Consider the following 19,693-nt stretch of genomic DNA (forward strand, 5'->3'; position numbering starts at 1 on the left):
ACGGCTCACAGTGGTATTACATAAAATATGTTGTTGGAAAAAAAAACTAATTATTACTGATTAATAATAATATAAAGAATTAAAAATAAACCGATTATATTTTTCTTTTGATTTAATAATTCATTTTTGAGACACTAGAGCTTGGGATCATTTCGGGATTTCTGAAGGAAGTCTCTTATTCTCACTAAGGCTGCATTTATTAGATATTAATATTCTAATGGATATAATATTTGGAAATATTACAATTGAAAACAAATAACTGTTTTCTGTTTTAATGTATTTTAAAATGTAGTTTATTCCTGTTTTGGCAAAGCTGAATTTTCAGCTTCATTGTCACATGACCCACATGAACTCATTTTAATATGCTGATCTGGTGCTCAAGAAGCATTTCTTGTTATCATTGTTGAAAACAGTTGTGCTCCTTATTATTATAAGTCAGTGGAACTCAAGATATCGTGCATTCCGCTAAATATTTCCAGGAAATACACATCGATACATATGTTCCCCACTGTACACAAACCTTCTTTCAAAAACATTTGAAACTAATTGTATCTCTTTTTTTCCAAGGTGGGCTTCATCGATTACATTGTTCACCCTCTGTGGGAGACGTGGGCAGACCTGGTGCACCCAGACGCACAGGACATCTTGGACACACTGGAGGACAACAGGGAGTGGTACCAGAGCACCATCCCCCAGAGCCCCTCTCCAGCGCTGGACACCAACAGCGAGGGCCGACGCACCGCCGGCCAGGAGAAGTTCCAGTTTGAACTGACTCTGGAGGAGGACGGAGAATCAGACACGGAGAAGGACAGCGGCAGCCCTCCTGAGGATGAGGAAGAAGAGGAAGAGGAGGAAAACAGCTGCAGTGACACTAAAACCCTTTGCACACAGGACTCCGAATGTACAGAGATCCCCCTGGACGAGCAGGTGGGGGACACACAGGAGGACGAGGAGGAAGAGGACGAACAGGAGGAGGAAAGGGAAATTTCAGAACCCTGTGTTTTAGAGGAGGAGGAGGAGGAGGAGGAGGAGGAGGAGCACACTGCCAACACATAACACAGTATGACACAGCACCTGAACTTTTTTATATTAGAGATGAGACACACTTATTTATGGTAAAGATATTCGTTTTTTTCATCGTCTATTTTACATACGTCGTTCAAAAGTGCTTTTTAAATGTCCGCCTTTAACCGTTTTTTATTTTTCATTTTTTGAGTTACAACCACTTTTACACTCAGGAATATCTTTTCCATTTAAACCTGTCATTCATACAAACAAACGTAACAAATGAAAGGTTAAAAAGCTTGACCGATTGTGAGGTACTTTTATTATTATTATAATATTTTTTTTTCACTGAATCAGTATTTCAGAAACACTGAACTTAGAAAGCAGCTGTTTTTTCACCACCGAGACACTATTTTTTCCTGTTTATCTGAAGGAAAGCGGCAATTCGAAGCATTTTTGCAGACAAACACTGGAAGTGAATACTTCATGCTTTGGACTTCAAGTCTTCCTGATGCCTTGAATGTGTTATTAATGATGGATTTAGCTCTCTGTTGTGTTTGTGAATCATTATTTGAAGCATATGGACATGGTACCAAAGTGAAAAGAACTCACCATTTACACAGACAATACACTTTTTCATTTAAATTACCATATTTGGTGTAAATATGGTAGTTTGTGCATCTTTTTATTATTCTTTAAAAAAAAATTACCCTTATTTTTTGCATCCAATCCAGATCTGAAAATGGTTCATTAAAAAAATATTTTGTTTTAAACAATTCGTTTTTCAGCTTATCAATAATTCCTAATTGTGGCCCTATTTCAATGTTTCAAAATGTTATTCCCCCAAGAACAAGAACTTATAATTCTGTTATAAAATAAGAGCTTGAATAAGCCTTAAATGTTTTGTTGCCTACCAGTAATATACAAGAACATGCAAGCAATGGATTCAAATGAATCCTAATAATAATGCTATTTATTATCATGTTAATGATGAATCCTGAAATCAACTGACATAAATGAAGAAGCTCAATTTACCGGTTTGTGTTTTCACATGATCACGGGATATTTCACAAGTGTGAATCTAGTTGCACTGTATTTTTTTTTTTTTTTTTTATTGTTGTATTTTTTTCTTCATTGTATTTATTTTGGACATTTTTGCCAAACATTACCAGTCGCAATGATTTTAATTGCTGCTTTATTCATCTCTGTCAAGCGTTCTACTGTACAAACATCCTCTTCATTTGATTTTGATGCTAGCATTATTTATTAATGCTCTTTGATGTGCTTTGATGTAGCATATTAAAGTGTTTTAATCAACTTGTAGCATAAGCAGTTCAGGCTTATGAGTCAATTTTCCTTAAAATATTTTAATTATACATATGCAGTAGATATACTTAATCAGATGTACAAAATTCTATATAATATTGAAGCCTTTTGAAAAGACCCCTTTTTCATTGCTTTCTTTATTCCATGTAAAACTCATTCTGTTGCCAAGTTTGCTTTTTTATCAGAAGGTTTTTGTATTGTCTACATTGTTTCTCATTTCTCTCTGTTTACATACATGTATTTATTGTGCTGTATAGTACATATTGTTGATCTTATCATGTGGTTGTAAATGATTATATCATCCCTTTTGGTGATGGTGTTGTATTATGGAACTCTTACTGAGAGAATGTTTGTTATTCTTAGTATGTAATGATCCCATTGAAATGTGTCTCTAGAGAGATTGCGTAGAGAAAGGGAAAGCCAAATTATAGTCATTACTGTGTTTATTTTTTTATTCTTTCTTTCTTTTTAAAAGAAAGTGGTTCCGTGGCCTGAGGGTTGTGCCTTACAGATAGCTCTTTAGATTTTATCCTCTTGCTGCACTAAAGAAACTACTGGCTGAAAATCGACCTAGATGTGTTTGTCGTGTTCCTCCTGTTTATGTGGCATAAATGCTCCCAGACAAAAGTTGTCAGACCTCATTGGACAGGGTAAAAACAGGCCAGTGTGATGGGTTTGGGTTTGCAACCTGCTGTAAGAACCTCCATCATATTTCCGTCTATGCTGTTCATTTGAGACATTTGAGTTTCATGCAATATGAGAGACAACATTTCTGTTTGGGGATTACAGGGCATTTTGATTCCCAGATCCAGAGAGGGGTTAGAGCATCCTTCAAAAAAGAGCCCAAATGCTCAATTTGGCACTCATTTTGACACATATACTGTAGATTCTGATTGACCCTAAATGGATGAAATCAGTGCGTCCTTCTGGTCTCTTTTTAAATTAAGAGAAAAATACACAGAATTTGAACAAATTTTATTTAGGGATAATTATTATTATTATTATTATTATTTTTTGTTATGTGACTTGAATGACAAAACTTGTCTGGAGGTTTCACAAGACCTGTAGTTGTTTATTGGAATCCTTGTTTATCGCAGTCTATCGGATAGAACTGTAGAAATACAAATTTACATACGAAAACTGGTAAAATTCAATAAAAATGTTTTTATATGCACCAAAATAAAAGCATGGGTTGACTATGATGTTGTCTTTTGTTTCCTCTGAAAATAACCTGCAGAGTCTCTATAAACAAATCTATGATTGGTTTAGGTTTATTTTATATTTTAATCTTAAATTGAATTATTTTCCAGTTATATTTGGCCTGATCTGATTGTGTGTGTGTGTGTGTGTGTGTGTGTGTGTGTGTGTTCAGACCAGTGTTATTTTGTTATCATTGAGATTTTGATGTATATGGTTTTTATATTCTGTTTTCATTTTGATTAAAAAAAAAAGTTTTAATAGTTTTTGTCATTTTGACGAGTTAACTTTATGTATACCTTAAAATTTATTTTTATTTTAGTTATTTTAGTACATCAAGATAAACTAAATGAAAATGAAATCTTGGCAGATATCTGAAATATAGGTTATATATATTATATATATATATATATATATATATATATATATATATATATATATATATATATATATATATATATATATATAAAATCTATTTCAGTTAATGTTTATTTCAAGTAAATTTTTTATTGTTTTAGTTTTTATTTTACTATATATATATATTTTTTTTTTATCACTTGTATTTTTTTTTAATAATTATTTGATTTGATTTTGAATTAAAGAATGAAGATACCGATTCTGTACGGGACCATATGAAAGACTGGATCTACACAAGTTAACCATTTCAAGGCCACATTTATTTTTTCTCATAACTTTTAGCTTTCGCAGTCACACGGTCACACACAAACAGATCCAACTGACTCGTCAGCAAAATGCCAGTTCAACATCCTCTCAATACGTTACACATAGGATAGACAAGTATGTAGAATTTATAAATTTGCAGAAGTCTTTAATTCCCCTGAGAGACATGGGAATGCTTGCAGAGCATCTAAAGTTCAACTCGTTTCTGCTTGTGCTAAAATGACTAATATGAGAGATATTGTGGTATAGAGGATGCAGATACACTATCAACCCCTGAAAAAAAGTCCTGTATCCTGGTATAATGGCATAAAGGAAGGAAAAGGTTTGACACTTGTGTTTGGCACAATCTTGCTAGTTTGCTATGTCATTAACACCAAAAAAACTAGGAGTTGAAGCCAGGCCAAAGATTTGAGGTTCAGTAACTTATTCTGTGTCAGAATACAGAAGCTTGGCGACAGCACTTGAGCCACAGCAGCGAACGGCCTGGACGGTGAACTCTAGCAGCTACAGTCAGACTGCTGCGGGGGCGTCGCGTTGTCCATCAGTCTGGTGGTAGGCGTTCCTGTGGTAACGGCAGGGTCGGCCTCAAGAGTGTCGGACATCTTGTCGCAAATGATGTCCACCAAGCATTCAAAAGTCTGCTTGACGTTGATGTTGTCCTTTGCGCTTGTCTCAAAAAACTCAAATCCTTTTCGGAAAGAAAGATTTTTGGTAAGCAAAGGAAATACACATTGACTTGTTTGAAGAGTTTGGGGTAGGTAAGATTTTTAAAATGTTTTTAAGTCTCTTATGCTCATCAAGGCTTCCATTATGTGATCAAAAATACAGTAAAACAGTTATATTCTGAAATACATTGTTAAATGATCCTTCAGAAAACATTCTGATATGCTGATCTGAAGCTCAAGAGACATCATTATTGATTATTATCGATGTTGAGAACAGTGGTGTTTTTTTTATTTAATTGTGGAACCCATTATTTTATTTTTTTTACAGGACATGATTTCCAGGATTCTGTGATAAATAGAAAGTTCAAAAGAACAGAATTTATTTGAAAGGTAAATCTTTTGTAGTCAATTTTCTTTCACTTTTGATGCATTTACTGTGTCCTTGCTGAATAGAAATATTAGTTTCTTAGAAATTATTTAAAAAAAAATATTTCTAACCCCAAATGACGGTGTACAATACACTATCGTTATATATCTTATATCTCTCAGAGATACATATACTCTCTGTCCTGACAAGTAATTATTTGCTCAGAATTAGCCAAAATTAAAAATCTTACCTAGCTGTTCTGCTAGAATTTTCCCACTTTCTACGGACACTATCCTCTCCTCCTCCATGTCACTTTTGTTTCCAGCGAGGATCACCTGGGCATTGTCCCAAGAGTATGTCTTAATCTGGGTGGCCCTGACACAAGACGAGACAAAAGTGAGCAGACATCCTCCACCACAAGATGTGCCAGACTCTTACCAAAATCTTTGACAGTTTTATTGTATGAATATTTTATCATGCCACACGGAATCAATGGGAACGTCATGTCGAACAGACTTCTCTACAGCAGCATGTTCTGGGGGTTTTCTAATCCAGAGATGTTATGGCTCTTTATTAGTACAGTGTATTTTGGGGTATTTGTATTAAAGTGAAACAATTTCCTTCAAAAACACACACATATTGTATTTCGCAGGTCATCATGACTTAAATATTTTTCTCTTGTACAAAAAGTATTTTTTATCTTACTAAACTAACAAGATAAATCAAGCTCTTTTGAAGAAAGTTTTTTGTCCATACATACAATTTAATTTAAAATTGTATAATTTTTTGCATTAATTATCCCTTTAAGTCTGTATCTGCTAGTTTAAGGAATTTCTTCTCTTTTTTTACAATTAAAACTTAGTTAAAATTAGATTTAAATGCTGTTTTATTTTCATGTTTTGGCTTAGGCACTAAAAATCAAATAAAGTTTTAACACAAATCCATGGTTAAGTAATATTTCTGTACTTTCAATTTAGTTTTTACATTGTGCTCTACTTTATTAAATGTTTCTGATATGATTCCTAACTTTCATTTATAGATTTTGACTCCAGGATGGACAGGTATGAATGTCTCAAGCCATCAAGCAGATGGAAACTGCAGCCAGGATCACCTCTGCAAACCCACACACTGGTGATTCTGAATGCTCACGAATACTTCTGTCCAAAGCAGAAGCTCTGGCTGTCATGATGCACATTGTAAGTTTTAAATCCACTTACCAGTCCTGTACAGCAGCAAAAGACTCCTCGTTAGTAATGTCATACATCAGGATGAAGCCCATGGCCCCTCTGTAGTAGGCAGTGGTGATAGTCCTGTACCTTTCCTGCCCGGCTGTGTCCTAATAAATAAGCATTATTTCATGCAATAAAGTAGTCTAGAAAAAGTGCAAACCTATATGCATTATGAAGTCAGATTTAAAAGTGTTGACTGAGTTAAAGAAATACTTCACCAAAAAATGAAAATTTGCAATACAACATCCATACAACAAATGTGTCAAATGAATGTGTGCTTGAGTCTGAGAACTGATCGAGATGGGGATGGGGGTTTGTCACCTCTAAAAGTAGCAGCCCTTTCACTGAAAGACTAAAATAGAAAAGCGTGCAACAATCTGATGAACAGATCATTTTTGCTGTGGTGACTTGAAGGCCTAGATAAGGTGACAATGGCTTATGTTCTCTTTCCATAAGCCACTGTTAATCATCAGCCCATGTGATGTTTACACTGCACCCATATGTGATTATCCAGCCCTTCAATGCTTTACCAACCATGAAACATTGATGCTGAGTTAAAGAAGGCTTAAAGTCTGAGTGGTTTTTGCAGTCATTGCCATTTCGATTTAAAACGAGAGAGAATTTACCCAGATCTGAAGCTTGATCCTTTTGTCGTTCTTATAGACAGTTTTGACCTTAAAGTCGATGCCCACCGTACTGACAAATGCAGATGTGAAAGTATCATCAGCATAGCGGAAGAGGAAAGATGTTTTGCCAACACTGCTGTTCCCAATGATCAACAACTTGAACATGTAATCAAAGTTTTGATCAGAGTTCTCCTTCTGTTTGTTGTCTTGCGTAGCAGCCATCTGTGAGAACACAGAGACAATGCAATGAAAAGATCAAAGGTTTACAGTCTAACAATATTCCATAAACTCTTAATATGGTAGAAATATAATTATAGGATGCCATATACAGTTACTTGATATTATAAATAAGGAGGGAGAGAGAGAGGTCTTCTGGATTTCATTAAGGACTCAGATCTCTTTGTTTTATAAGTAGGCTTTGTATGTCTCTACAAAAGTCAGCACCAGGAGCTGTCCACAACTCTATTGGAGCTTATAGTGAGAGTCATACAGCATTTTTGAATCTAACCCATTTAGTCCCATTTTTAACATTTGTAACCAAAATGTAACTTGTAAGTTTGAATATTAATGCATTTTTCACAAGTTCTGAACTATAAATGAATGTGTATATATTGTCTCGATAAATTTTTTACGTAGACAGAGACAGATGTGATCACTGTCACGGTTTTTAATAACAAAACTGATTTCGAAGTATTCTAATATTAAAGAAAACAAAGTTAATGATGTAAAAGATTTAAATACGCAAGCATTTTCTATTATACTTTATTGTTTACAACTTTCTATTGAGTCTTGCTGAGCAAATGCACATTTGTGAGTCTGTAGTTAAAACTGTGACATGAAAAAAAAACAACAACACGTTTTAGAATCTTTATGTGCTGAAAATGTTGTCTTGGTAGGCAGCTCACTAGGTTTTGAGACCGAGCCTGTGTTTTGTTCAAGGCTGAGCGTTATTAAAGGGGTCAGTCTCTTTTCAGTCAAGCCCTGAATATTAAACATTAATAGTCTTCAGTCACCTAGTGCTTATAATAGACAAAAACTATTTTTGAAGTGGACCATAGATGAACAGACATTGAGCTTTAAATGAGAGCATAATCAAAAGGTTTATGTACACAATATTTCTACATTTAAATAACCAAGAATGTTTAAATTAGCAGCTCCTATAAATAACTGAGCTTTTACTGCTTTTGTCGTCACTAATGTTGCGTTTCATCAATGTAATATACCTTTCATAACCGGTCATTATTATGCACGCTGTCAAATGACAAATCTATTTAAACGACACTTATGTTTTTTACAGTATGACTAAATTAGCCGTTTATTTTGATTTTTGCGGGGATCCGTTACGACCAAACAACATAGTAGCTATATAACGCGGTTTCTCACTTACCTTTCCGTATAAATCCATTGTTTTTGACAATAAATAAAAAAACTATACAATAAACGGAGCTTGATTCTAATTTAGTGCTAATAAATTATAGTTTTTTTCCCGTTGTGGAGAGGTGGAGTCGGCTGTAAGGAAGGATAAATGTTGGATGCAGTGATGCTCGCAATGGACGTCAGCAGACACTCGCACTCTCCACCCATTCATCCCACATCCGCCCAGAGCGTGCGTGCGCTCTCTCTCTCTCTCTCTCTCTCTCTCTCTCTCTCTCTCTCACACACACACACAAATCAAAGACAACATACAGAAAAGGGGATCTGATCAAATTTGTATTTCAAAATATAATAAACAGATTTATGATTTATTATGCTTTAATATATGAAACAAAAGTAGACTACAATAATAAATAATTCAATAAATATTACAAACAATAGAAAAGAATAATCAAATGTGAATGAACAAAAACGATTGAAATAAAGAGGGGGAAGGTAAACAAAACAATAATGATACAGTAGGTAACTTTCGAAGAACATGATATTGTGAAATTCAAAAATATTAGTTTTCATTGTAATAACATTATCTCGGATTTCCGTTATTGTAATTCAATGTATTGTTGCTTTAGTATTATGAATGCAATCATTCGAGCAACAATATGGGCTAATTTTATCCCTCATGAGCTTTTTTCTTATCTCGGCATTACTTTCTGATTAATTTAGAAAAAAAAAAAAAGAAATGTAAAGTTTATGTTTAAACCAAGACCTGCAGTACGAATCCTACTATAAGCTTACAACACACTTTTTAATATTCAAGAGCTAAGCAAAAACAAAATAGGAAGTTATAGAAAAATCCCTCGCCATAGGATGTTTTATTAGGATAAATTAAATATTAATGAGCTAGGTCATCCATCCCACTCTCGCGTGCGCCTCTGCTGTTTAAAAGAAATAGAAAACTCTGGCATAGGCTACGCGTTCAGATGGTATAACATTTACATACTCTGCCCATGACTGTGCTATATAATAATCTCTTCTAGTAAAAAAAAAAAAAAACTTTTTAAACGTTGATTCCATTGAAAACACTGGATTCGTATCGCCCTCTAGTGGTAGAAGAACTCCACTGAACCTGCTTGCATGCGGAGGGGAGAAAAAAGTCTTATATGTCTTATGACGTGCATGTCAGCATTGATCAGATTTATTTTTCATATTGAGTCATATACATTACACTTGTACAATGGAGGATTCAGTGATAAGCATAAAAGTTGTAAGCGCACCCATCATACTCGGGGAAAGCCAGTTTTCACAGCTGCATCTGATGCTTTTGCTCGTGGGAGTTTATGGCCTCTGGTTATTATTTGCACTTCCTGGTTTTCAGAAAGTACCCATATGCCTCAAGGTACCAAGAGCTGGAAGTCATATACAATATATTGGCAGCTATTTATAGCTTTGCTCATCTATTCGTTCAATACCCTGGTTATCCTTTTATATGGCAACACTCTGCATTTTACCATGTGCCTGGATACAGTGGTTGTTTAGATTTATAGTCTTACAGAGAGAAAATGGAAATCAATTAATCACTGATGTAAGTGAAATTAATATTGTCCAGATGCCTTATATGCCCTCCAGTAAAAACAGACCCAGAATGTAATGAAACTCATGCATGGGAGAGCAGGGTGTCTGGCAGATCTGGGATCTGGTGATGGGCGACTGGTGAGTCTTTAACATTGACAGTAAACAATAATTTACTGAATATGTGACGTATTTTTAAATATTGCTGTTATTACTAATAATTCTGCATAATAACCCATGCACATATTTGTCTTCTAAAACATGGATATCTAACAAAAATTATAATAATGTAATGTATATAGTATTTAACATTTTTAATCATGTCTATCTCCACGTGCTATAGATATTCAGATGAAGTTTTGTGTTTTAAGCACTTTCTGTTTCAGATGCTTCTGATGGCTTTCTGCAGAATACTACTTTCTCATCACAATACATGGCAAGATGCTTAGCATCTGAGTGGGAGAGAATGTATGGGAAACATAACAAATGTAAAACAAAAGAAAAGAAAACACATTTGATAACAGTTTATTTATAATTTTGCATGACTTTGCTGTTAGATGTAGCTCATTTCTAAGCTCTTGGGGCTTGGCTTTCTAAAATGAAATGACTAATATGTGGGTTATTTAAACAGTCATTTCTCACTAAAATAATGGCCACTGGGCAGCCTACCTCAGGCTGCCTCTTTTGTGTCCAAGAATAGATCTGATTAACTCTCAAGTCAAATTTGAATAATAAAAAAAATAGTTTTCTCCTGTTACATGTATAATAAATTGCAAGAATCATTGAAAGTCGTGACATTTTGCCAAGTATAGTAACCCATACTCAGAATTGGTGCTCTGCATTTAACCCATCCAGATGCACACACACAGCAGTGACAAGTGAACAGTGTATTGGTCTTGCAGTTACAAATATTCTTCTTCTTTTATACATGGTAAGCAAACAATATGAGCCACAGGATGTCTGATTCATGTCCAGTTTTAAATGACATAAATATCACAGACACTGGTTCTCAAAGTGTAGGGTTGGCCTGGGTGTGTTTTGCAGGTAATTGCTGCCACTGTAGAGGGTTTCCAGTGCACTGGCTTTGAAATGAATTCTATCCTAACTGAATATGCCAGAGTAAAGGTAAAGTGGAAGGGAATACCATCCAGCACTGCAAGTTTTATAAACCAGGACTTTTGGGAGGTAAGGTAGAGGTGTTAAAGGAAAATGTGTAATTCCTGTGCCAGCAGAAAATACACACTTCAGTTTGTCTTCCATTGGCCAGTAAACAAATAGCTCCGCCCCCAACTAATTCCACTGGTTAAGTAAATGTTGCCCTGTAGGGATGCTAAAAAAATATTAAACATTAAAGCCATTATGTGCAGGACATAGGGCCTCAGCAAACCTAACTGTAGTAGTTCTACAACAGTGTAGAAAACCACCTTTTTAAAAAGTATATACCGCATACATATTTTATTTCACATGTCCAAGTGTTGATGATTCAGTTTTATCACTTCCTCTCAGACTGATTTGTCCAAATATAACAATGTGACTGTTTTCTTGGCTCCTGGAGTAGTAATTATGCACAGATGTCCTTTCTTCATTTATATTGAGCTGAGCATTAAGATAGCATCTTTAAAAATCAGTGCAATGAATTACATCATTCTAGACATTTATTTTTAATTGCGACGTGATTTTCTCTGATCATTGGAATTTTATGAATTTTAGGTTAGGTTACTCTGTAGAGTTTTAAGTAATTTGAAACAAGATATTGTGTGAGACATGTGGAAGGACATAGGCCTGCTTCTTAATGCAAAACACTAACGCAAAAAAATAAATGAATAAAACCACCTGTCTGTGATTGCCTTGGTCAATACAGTGTGCTTTGTGCTCTACAGATTAAGGTGTTGGGTAGGAAGCTGGAGATGGAGTTACCAGATGAGGCTCATGTAATTTCCTGTCTGTACTCCCACAGTCTCTGAGGGTAAAGGACTAGACCAGACTTGGGCATATGATATGGATGCTATACGGAAGCGTTCAACACAAGCTACCATGAGATGAGGAGAAAAGCATCTTCCCTTGTGTCAGAAAGCTTTCTGTTTCATGTTTTAGCACGGGCTAAAAGGCACTTTTAGAACACATTCGGTACTAGCACTTTTTTATATATATATATTAAGGAGAGTTTTTTTTCTCTTATAACCACAGGTAGGTTGGGCTGACAAGTTGTTTGTCTGTGTTGTGAAATTCTAAACAAAATATTAAAATAAAGAGCCAAAATTACCCCACTGCCAGCAAACTGCACAAAAGGATTATGAAGATAAAAAAACACGTTTCTCCATTACATTTAGGTCAGACTTATTTTCCACAAATTAAGAAAAATATATATTTAATTGTTTTTTTTTATTGTTTGAGTAACATTTTTATTGTTTTTATGCTGTAGAACATGTACAAATTATGTAATTTCTTGGGTGTTACATTTGACATTTTTAAAGGATTTTACACTTTAAGTGAAAGTGAAAATGGCATGACGTGTAGCCAAGTATGGTGTCTCATTTATCCCATCCAAGTGTGCACACACACACACACTCTCTCTCTCTCTCTCTCTCTCTCTCTCTCTCTCTCTCTCTCTCTGAGCAGTGGGCAGCCATTTTTGCTTCAGTACCCAGGGAGCAGTTTGGGGATTGGTACCTATTCGGTGTCTCACTTCAGTCGACTGTCAGATTATTAGGCCACAACTGCTCCCTTAAAAACCTTTTTTTTTACTTAAAAGTTTGTGCACAATATATTTAGCTAAATGTATTTTGATAATCACAATGAGATAATAAATAATACCAAAAATTGTAATCTTAATGCAAATTAACATCAAAATTATAACATTAGTGTATGGTTTTAATTATTACATAGTCGAGAAGCTATTTTAATTTTATTTTAGATAATAGTTCATCTAACATGACAATTAATTATTTATAATAATTATTTATAATCTGATATAAAAATGCTTATGATGCTTTTAAAAATGGAACGTGGCAGATGTTGTGTGTCACTTTGACCACATGGTGATGCTCTGACACTATTCTGTGCATCAAGACGGTTTCAAACGTGTAAATGTCTTTGAGATTGTTCATTTATTGAACCATGATAAATTGGTCATATCTTTCCAGCGCTTATCAAATATACATACATACATACATACAGTACATACATACATACATATATATATATATATATATATATATATATATATATATATATATATATATATATATATATATATATATATATATGTATATATATATGTAAACCTTTGCCCAAAAAACATGATGTGTATTCAGCACTATGTGAGAGACTGCTATCTGTCCACTGACAATATGAATGTACTGTATATATGAATCATTGCTCAGGAAGACCAGATTTTGACTCCTGATAATCTGTGCTTAGGTATTTATGAAATGTCTAGGATGTTTAAAAATGGATACAGTGAGGTATAAGACGGATGACAGAGCTATACGCCAGACCTCACGCCATATAGGGTCTTCCCGTCTCGTGACGCAGTTCGTGTAGAGCAGAGGCGCGCGGGCGCTGCGGTATAAAAGCGAGTAGACACGCCGGTACAGCAGCACTGTGACAGCACACACAGTAACAGAGTCATGGAGACGCTGAGGAATACCTCGTACCCAACTATAACGACACACAGCGACAAGATGTGTGAGCTCAATAAAATAAGTGAGCAAGGATGGAAAAAGCCAGAGGATAACAGTCGGACCGGCACAGAGTATTCCAGAATCATCACAGACCCCAACACTGGGAAATGTTACTGCCGGGGAAAAGTTTTAGGAAAGGTAATGAGCTCAATATTAATGCTAATATTAATTACAATATTTTATTAATTCAAAAGCATTTTATTATTTGATGCGAATCTTATTATTCTATTTGAAAAATGATTATTTATTGCATTTGTACATGATGCAATAAATAAATTGTGCATTGCTTTTTCCAATCTATCTATCTATCTATCTATCTATCTATCTATCTATCTATCTATCTATCTATCTATCTATCTATCTATCTATCTATCTATCTATCTATCTATCTATCTATGCATGCATTGGTTATGATTACATTGCTTTTTGAAAATCTCTTTATCTTGGTGAACATTAAACTTATCTTATACTTTCTCTATGTCCTAGGGAGGCTTTGCAAAGTGCTATGAAATGACCGACCTGTCTTCAAGTAAAGTCTATGCAGCCAAAATCATCCCGCATTCACGTGTCTCAAAACCACATCAGAGAGAGAAGGTAGGACAGACACATGGCATATATAGATAAGACAGCACAAACGGTTGATCAAGACCTCTCACGTATGTTCCTTATTCTGTTGTTCCAGATAAACCGAGAGATTGACCTCCACAGAGCTCTCAGCCACAAACACATTGTGCATTTCTACCACCACTTTGAAGACAAAGAGAACATCTATATTCTGTTGGAGTACTGCAGTAGAAGAGTAAGTTGAAATGTCTAAATGTTTTTTAAAGTGAGGAATTCTATTGTAATATTTAATGCAAATGACTCTGTGTCCTCCTAACTGACTCCTGGTATTTTTTCTAGTCGCTGGCCCATATATTAAAGGCACGTAAAGTCCTAACAGAACCTGAAGTGAGGTACTACTTGAAACAGACAGTGTCTGCTTTAAAATACCTTCACGATTTAGAGATCCTGCATCGTGACTTGAAACTAGGTATGTATATGTTCACTGTACATGCATCAAGATGTTTATTAACATTCCATCAGTTTATAAGTAGTTCAAAATCATCCGTTTTATCATTCAAAGGCAACTTGTTTGTCAATGACTCAATGGAGCTGAAAGTGGGAGATTTTGGGCTGGCTGCCAAACTGGAGCCAGTCAGCAACAGACGCAAAACGATCTGCGGTACACCCAACTACCTGTCCCCGGAAGTGCTGAACAAACAGGGCCACGGCTGGGAGTCTGACGTGTGGGCTTTGGGCTGCGTCATGTAAGTTTGTCACCACCAGATCTGAGGGTTTCCTATATACGCTATATTTGGAAATTGCTCAGCATGAATAGGCAATGATTGCTGATTCAGACTCACTCTATATCAAATAATTTCTACTTTTTCATTCCTGTTGTGTGCGTCATTATATCCAGTGATCATGCTTTAGCTTTAATGCTTGAGTGATATAGCAGCATGCAGTGTACAGTTTGTCACCAGGAATGACCTATTCTGGGATTATTTACTCAATAATCCTCAATATATATATATTTATGTAAATATATTTATGTAAATCATAAATGACACATTTCATATTTTCCTCTTCAGGTACACCATGCTCTTGGGTAAACCTCCATTTGAGACCACTAATCTAAAGGACACATACCGCTGTATCCGAGAGGCCCATTACAGCATCCCGGCCTCACTCTCTCTGCCTGCCAAACAGCTAATTTCCGGCATGCTCGCACAGAACCCTGTGGACCGCCCTCACCTGGATGACATCATTCGGCATGAATTTTTTACCCAGGTAAGTTTATTTGTTGCACTACAGTAGATTCAGTATATCAAGCCAAGCAGTTGGACATTTCATCAATGTTTTCTCGTGATTTCGCCGCAGGGCTTCATGCCAGAAACTCTGCCTGTCAGCTGCTGCCATTCTGCCCCAGACTTTCATATTTCCAGTCCAGCCAAGAGCTTCTTCAAAAAGGCAGCCGCTGCTCTCTTCGGTGGCAAGAAGGACAAAGCCAAGTACTATGAAAATATAAGTAAGTTCTTGGTTTACTTGACTATTGCATTACTCATTTCAGGTGACCACGTGAATAACTGGTTTTCTTCCGACAGATCGCTTAGCCAAAGAAGAGGAAGACATATTCAAGCTCCGTCAAGATTTCAGAAAGACTGCCATCAGTAATCAGATTACTACACACTCATCCGAGGTGAGCATTGTTCCGTTTATAGTAGACTGTAATAAGGAATTCATCACCACTTCTAAGATATTAATGAAGGTTAAGTGTTAGGTCATTCAAGACACACATATGCTGTGATTTTACCTCTTTAGGAAGGAGGAAATCCGTCAGCACTTACAAGAAAGCCTGTTACCCAGGCAACTGCTGGAAGGCCACAGACAAGAGATACCATTCACTTGATTGTTAGAGGCAGCTTGGGGAGCTGCAGCAGCAGCAGCAGTGAATGTAAGTGTGTGTTATTTAGGTGTGTGTTTGTTTCACCTGTGCAGTCTGACTCCAGCTCATTAGTTTCACTAGCTGATGCAATGTATCCCGCTGTCTCTCTGTAGGTCTTGAAGACAGCATCACTGGCACTGTGGCAGAGGCTGTTATTAGTGTTCTGAGAGGCTGTCTTGAACACATGCCTAAAGGTGAATAAGACCCATTACGCTTTACACTTCACACTCCATGGTTTCTGTACTGAATCCATTCTAAAGTAAAGAAAGTAAAGAAAGAATAAAGTAAAGAAAATGTTCACGTGTACAATGTACAAACTTTGCATTTAACACCGCCCTTTTTCCTACAGCGGACGGCCTTCCTAGAGGAAATGGTTGTAATATATTGAAGTGGGTGACTAAGTGGGTTGACTACTCCAACAAATATGGCTTTGGCTATCAGTTGTCTGACAACACAGTGGGTGTCCTTTTCAACAGCGGAACACACATGAGTCTCCTCTCTGACAAGAAGTAGGTGATTCAAGTTGACTGTTTGCTAGCTCAGTTCCGCTCAATTTAAAAAATAAATTAAATGCTTAGCCCCAAACAGATGCTCATATGTAATGCCAGTTTGATTCATTTTTGAATAAAGAAGTTGCTAATTATGAAATCAGCACTTGTATTAAAAAAAAAATCTGTCTTTTGAACTGTAGTGTATACCCAGCATGCCAGATATTATTCCTAATGATTCCCTTCGCTAGTTTTCTAGCATAGTTTTAGACAATCTTCTGAAGAAAAGAGAAGCAGCACCGATATCCTAGAAATGTCAGTTGAATGACAAATGGCATTACACATGAAATATTGTAAAAGAGCAAGCATTAGTCATAGACCTCATATACATATGGCTGTAGAAACAAACAGTGACGGTTGCATTGACTGTGACTGTAATAATTCAATGTTATCTTTGTTTTTTAGGACTGTTCATCAGTATGCTGCCCTCGGTCAGAGGTCTGTTTTTTCTGTTATTGAAGCTCCTGAGTATGCTGTGGCCCAGGTCACCATCCTCAAGTACTTTGCCCACTACATGGAGGAGAATTTGATGGATGTGAGTGCGCTCTTAGTTTTAACCCTTATGTTTGTATTCAGCTTTAAAATTGTTACAGGTCTAGAAGCCATAGACTTGATTTTGTTGTCTAGACTTCAGGCTGTATAAGAAGCTGCTGTGCTAATATATATATTGTTTATCCGTATTTTTCATGCAGGGAGGGGATATGATAAGTGAACCAGATACCCAGAAGACTAGAATATATCTTCTGCAGTGGCTGAAATCAGACAGAGCTTTATTGATGCTTTTCAACGATGGCACATTCCAGGTAAACAAAGTGGCTCTTAAACTGATAGTTCACCAATCGTTCTGTCGTCTCACTCTCTGACATTGACTTCTCTGGAGCGCAAGCTGAGATGTTGAGCAGGATGTTTATGTTGTTTTTTTCCATCCAATAAAACTGAATTAGTTAACTTTTAGCTTTTTTTGTCATTTTTGGAGCTTGGCAGCCTATGGTCTTCATTCACTTTTATTGTATGGAAAAGACATCTGTTATATGTGTTCTGTCTAAGCAAAACATGATAAATGTTGATGGAATTTTCATTTTTGAAAACTGTTAGTTTAATGCAGCAGTTCGTAACAAATTAAGTTGGTGGAACTTTATTCCCCTGTGAAAATGCTACTGTCTATTGCTCTCAGACCCCTGGGTAGTTATCAGTCAGGTCTGTCTTTGTTCAGATAAAAAGCTGTGTATACAGTACTATAGCACTGTGGGAAGAAGAAGGTCACAAACCCTGCTGTAATAACATCCTGCATTCTGTGAGAGTGTTTCACGTCTGTTCCAGAATAACACAACCTTTTTGTTCATCTACCAACAGGTGAACTTCTACCACGACCACACCAAGCTCATCCTGTGCACACAGCAAGAGGAATATCTGTTGACATACATCAATGAGGAGCGAACCTCCACCACTTTCCAACTGAGCACGTTGCTCAGCGCGGGCTGTACTGCCGACCTGAGGAGTCGTCTGGAGTATGCCTTGAACATGCTGTTGCAAAGACTCAACTGAGACCGACAGATGAGGAGAACAGTTGGCCACTGACTCTGATGATTTCTTTCAATGCAAGGGCACATTGAACAGAATGTCTACTGGATGTGAACTGGATGGACCTTTGGAGAGGTTTACTCTGTAGATGTACAGATGCTGAAATTCAGAGACTGGAGTAAAGAGGAATGATGGGATTGACATTATAGAAAGGAAAGAAAATCTGGGGTGGAGCCAGCCATCGCTTGACAAAAAACTGTCTTCTTGTTTGCACGTGTGGTAGAATGTTGATGGATCACACATGCATGTCCTAATCTGCAAAAATGGTTATTTCTTGTTTCTTTCCCCCCCCTCTGTCCTTACTGAATATTTATTGTGTACATAATTCCTTATTTATTTATTTAATGAATAAAATCCCAAAATTCTAACATTTGACCAATGAATATTTATTTTATATATAAATTACAAGTTCACATAAATATAATTATGTACATCAATTACATTCATGATCGTGTTTACAAGGGTAGGTTCTCAAGGGGGTGTGGTTAAGTTGAGAGGCAGATGTAAGCCACCAATCCTTGAACAAATACACTCTACACCACTTCTGCAGTGAATAGTGTTGGAATCCGCTTCACATTTGCTTCACTTGGTTGGAAAATAACCTGGTGTTCTGACTGATGGTAAAAAAAGAACTCATTAAATAACCATGTCAACATACACCCAGGGTGTAAGGTGCACAAAGCATGTTGCACCAGGATGTTGTGAAATTTATTTAGCAATCAAGTCAATACTGTAATGGTAAAGCAGAGATGACAACAGTCTGTCTTCAGTAGCGAGTACCGACTCAGTTCAGTACACAAGATGCAGCATAGAAAAGCAGAAATAGTAAGAACTGAATGCTATTCTGAATTAAGTTTGACTGACACACAGGGATATGTTTGCGTGTAACTACAGTTTCATGCACCTGCATTCTGAATGTGTGCATCTTGCTGGTATTATGTGTATGTAGTTTTTGTTCAGAAGGCTTACAGCGAGATATTGCTAAGTTTGTGTAAAAAGACGCTACAGATATCTAATGTAAAATAAATGCAGCCGACTGCATTTACGTACATTGTAAGACAACGCAGGGATGTCGACAAGATAATGCCAGTAACTTACTGCTCTTGTCTGAATAACTTTAGCAACTTTAATCATCTCTCTGAAGATATATTTACTTAAATGGAGTGAATTCAATTTATTACTGGCTATTTACTTGTCTTCTTAATGTTTATGTAGCTAACTGCAAAGTATTTGGAGACTACATGGTTTAAATTTATTATATATTTATAATTATCAGTTTGCACAAATATTTGTTCAATAGTAATTTATTTGGTAATGCAATTGATATTATAACTAATATAAATAATCCTAGAAT

At 36.0% G+C, this 19,693-nt stretch overlaps 3 protein-coding genes and 1 pseudogene across 9 annotated transcripts in view; 3 read left to right on the forward strand and 1 right to left on the reverse strand.

Annotated features, from left to right (window-relative positions):
• LOC113069851 (cAMP-specific 3',5'-cyclic phosphodiesterase 4D) overlaps window positions 1-3,533 on the forward strand; it is a 91,216-nt gene extending 87,683 nt beyond the window's left edge. For 6 of the 7 annotated variants that reach the window (XM_026242915.1, XM_026242909.1, XM_026242914.1 and 3 more), the window contains one exon: window positions 568-3,533. In XM_026242915.1, coding sequence (XP_026098700.1) covers window positions 568-1,056 — 489 coding nt within the window. In that variant the 3' untranslated portion in view covers window positions 1,057-3,533. The remainder of the gene's footprint in view (window positions 1-567) is intronic. The other variant, XM_026242910.1, reaches the window with a different exon arrangement.
• A 655-nt stretch (window positions 3,534-4,188) lies between these two features.
• Window positions 4,189-8,706, reverse strand: LOC113069853 (ras-related protein Rab-3C). The gene is made up of 5 exons (XM_026242918.1): window positions 8,484-8,706; window positions 7,097-7,318; window positions 6,459-6,577; window positions 5,492-5,616; window positions 4,189-4,897 (listed from the first exon to the last, which is right to left on the reverse strand). Exons 1-5 carry the CDS (start codon window positions 8,499-8,501, stop codon window positions 4,707-4,709), a joined length of 675 nt encoding a protein of 224 aa, XP_026098703.1. The 5' UTR covers window positions 8,502-8,706; the 3' UTR covers window positions 4,189-4,706.
• LOC113069832 (protein N-lysine methyltransferase FAM173B-like) lies at window positions 8,646-12,082 on the forward strand (annotated as a pseudogene).
• A 1,544-nt stretch (window positions 12,083-13,626) lies between these two features.
• LOC113069854 (serine/threonine-protein kinase PLK2-like) lies at window positions 13,627-18,714 on the forward strand. The gene is made up of 14 exons (XM_026242919.1): window positions 13,627-13,860; window positions 14,209-14,316; window positions 14,405-14,521; window positions 14,626-14,755; window positions 14,849-15,032; window positions 15,357-15,555; window positions 15,646-15,793; window positions 15,870-15,964; window positions 16,087-16,219; window positions 16,324-16,404; window positions 16,560-16,719; window positions 17,164-17,293; window positions 17,451-17,561; window positions 18,112-18,714. Exons 1-14 carry the CDS (start codon window positions 13,669-13,671, stop codon window positions 18,301-18,303), a joined length of 1,980 nt encoding a protein of 659 aa, XP_026098704.1. The 5' UTR covers window positions 13,627-13,668; the 3' UTR covers window positions 18,304-18,714.
• Window positions 18,715-19,693: the final 979 nt, after the last annotated feature.

This window comes from Carassius auratus, unplaced genomic scaffold (genome assembly GCF_003368295.1).
Source record: "Carassius auratus strain Wakin unplaced genomic scaffold, ASM336829v1 scaf_tig00002576, whole genome shotgun sequence".
NCBI classification, from domain to species: Eukaryota; Metazoa; Chordata; class Actinopteri; order Cypriniformes; family Cyprinidae; genus Carassius; species Carassius auratus.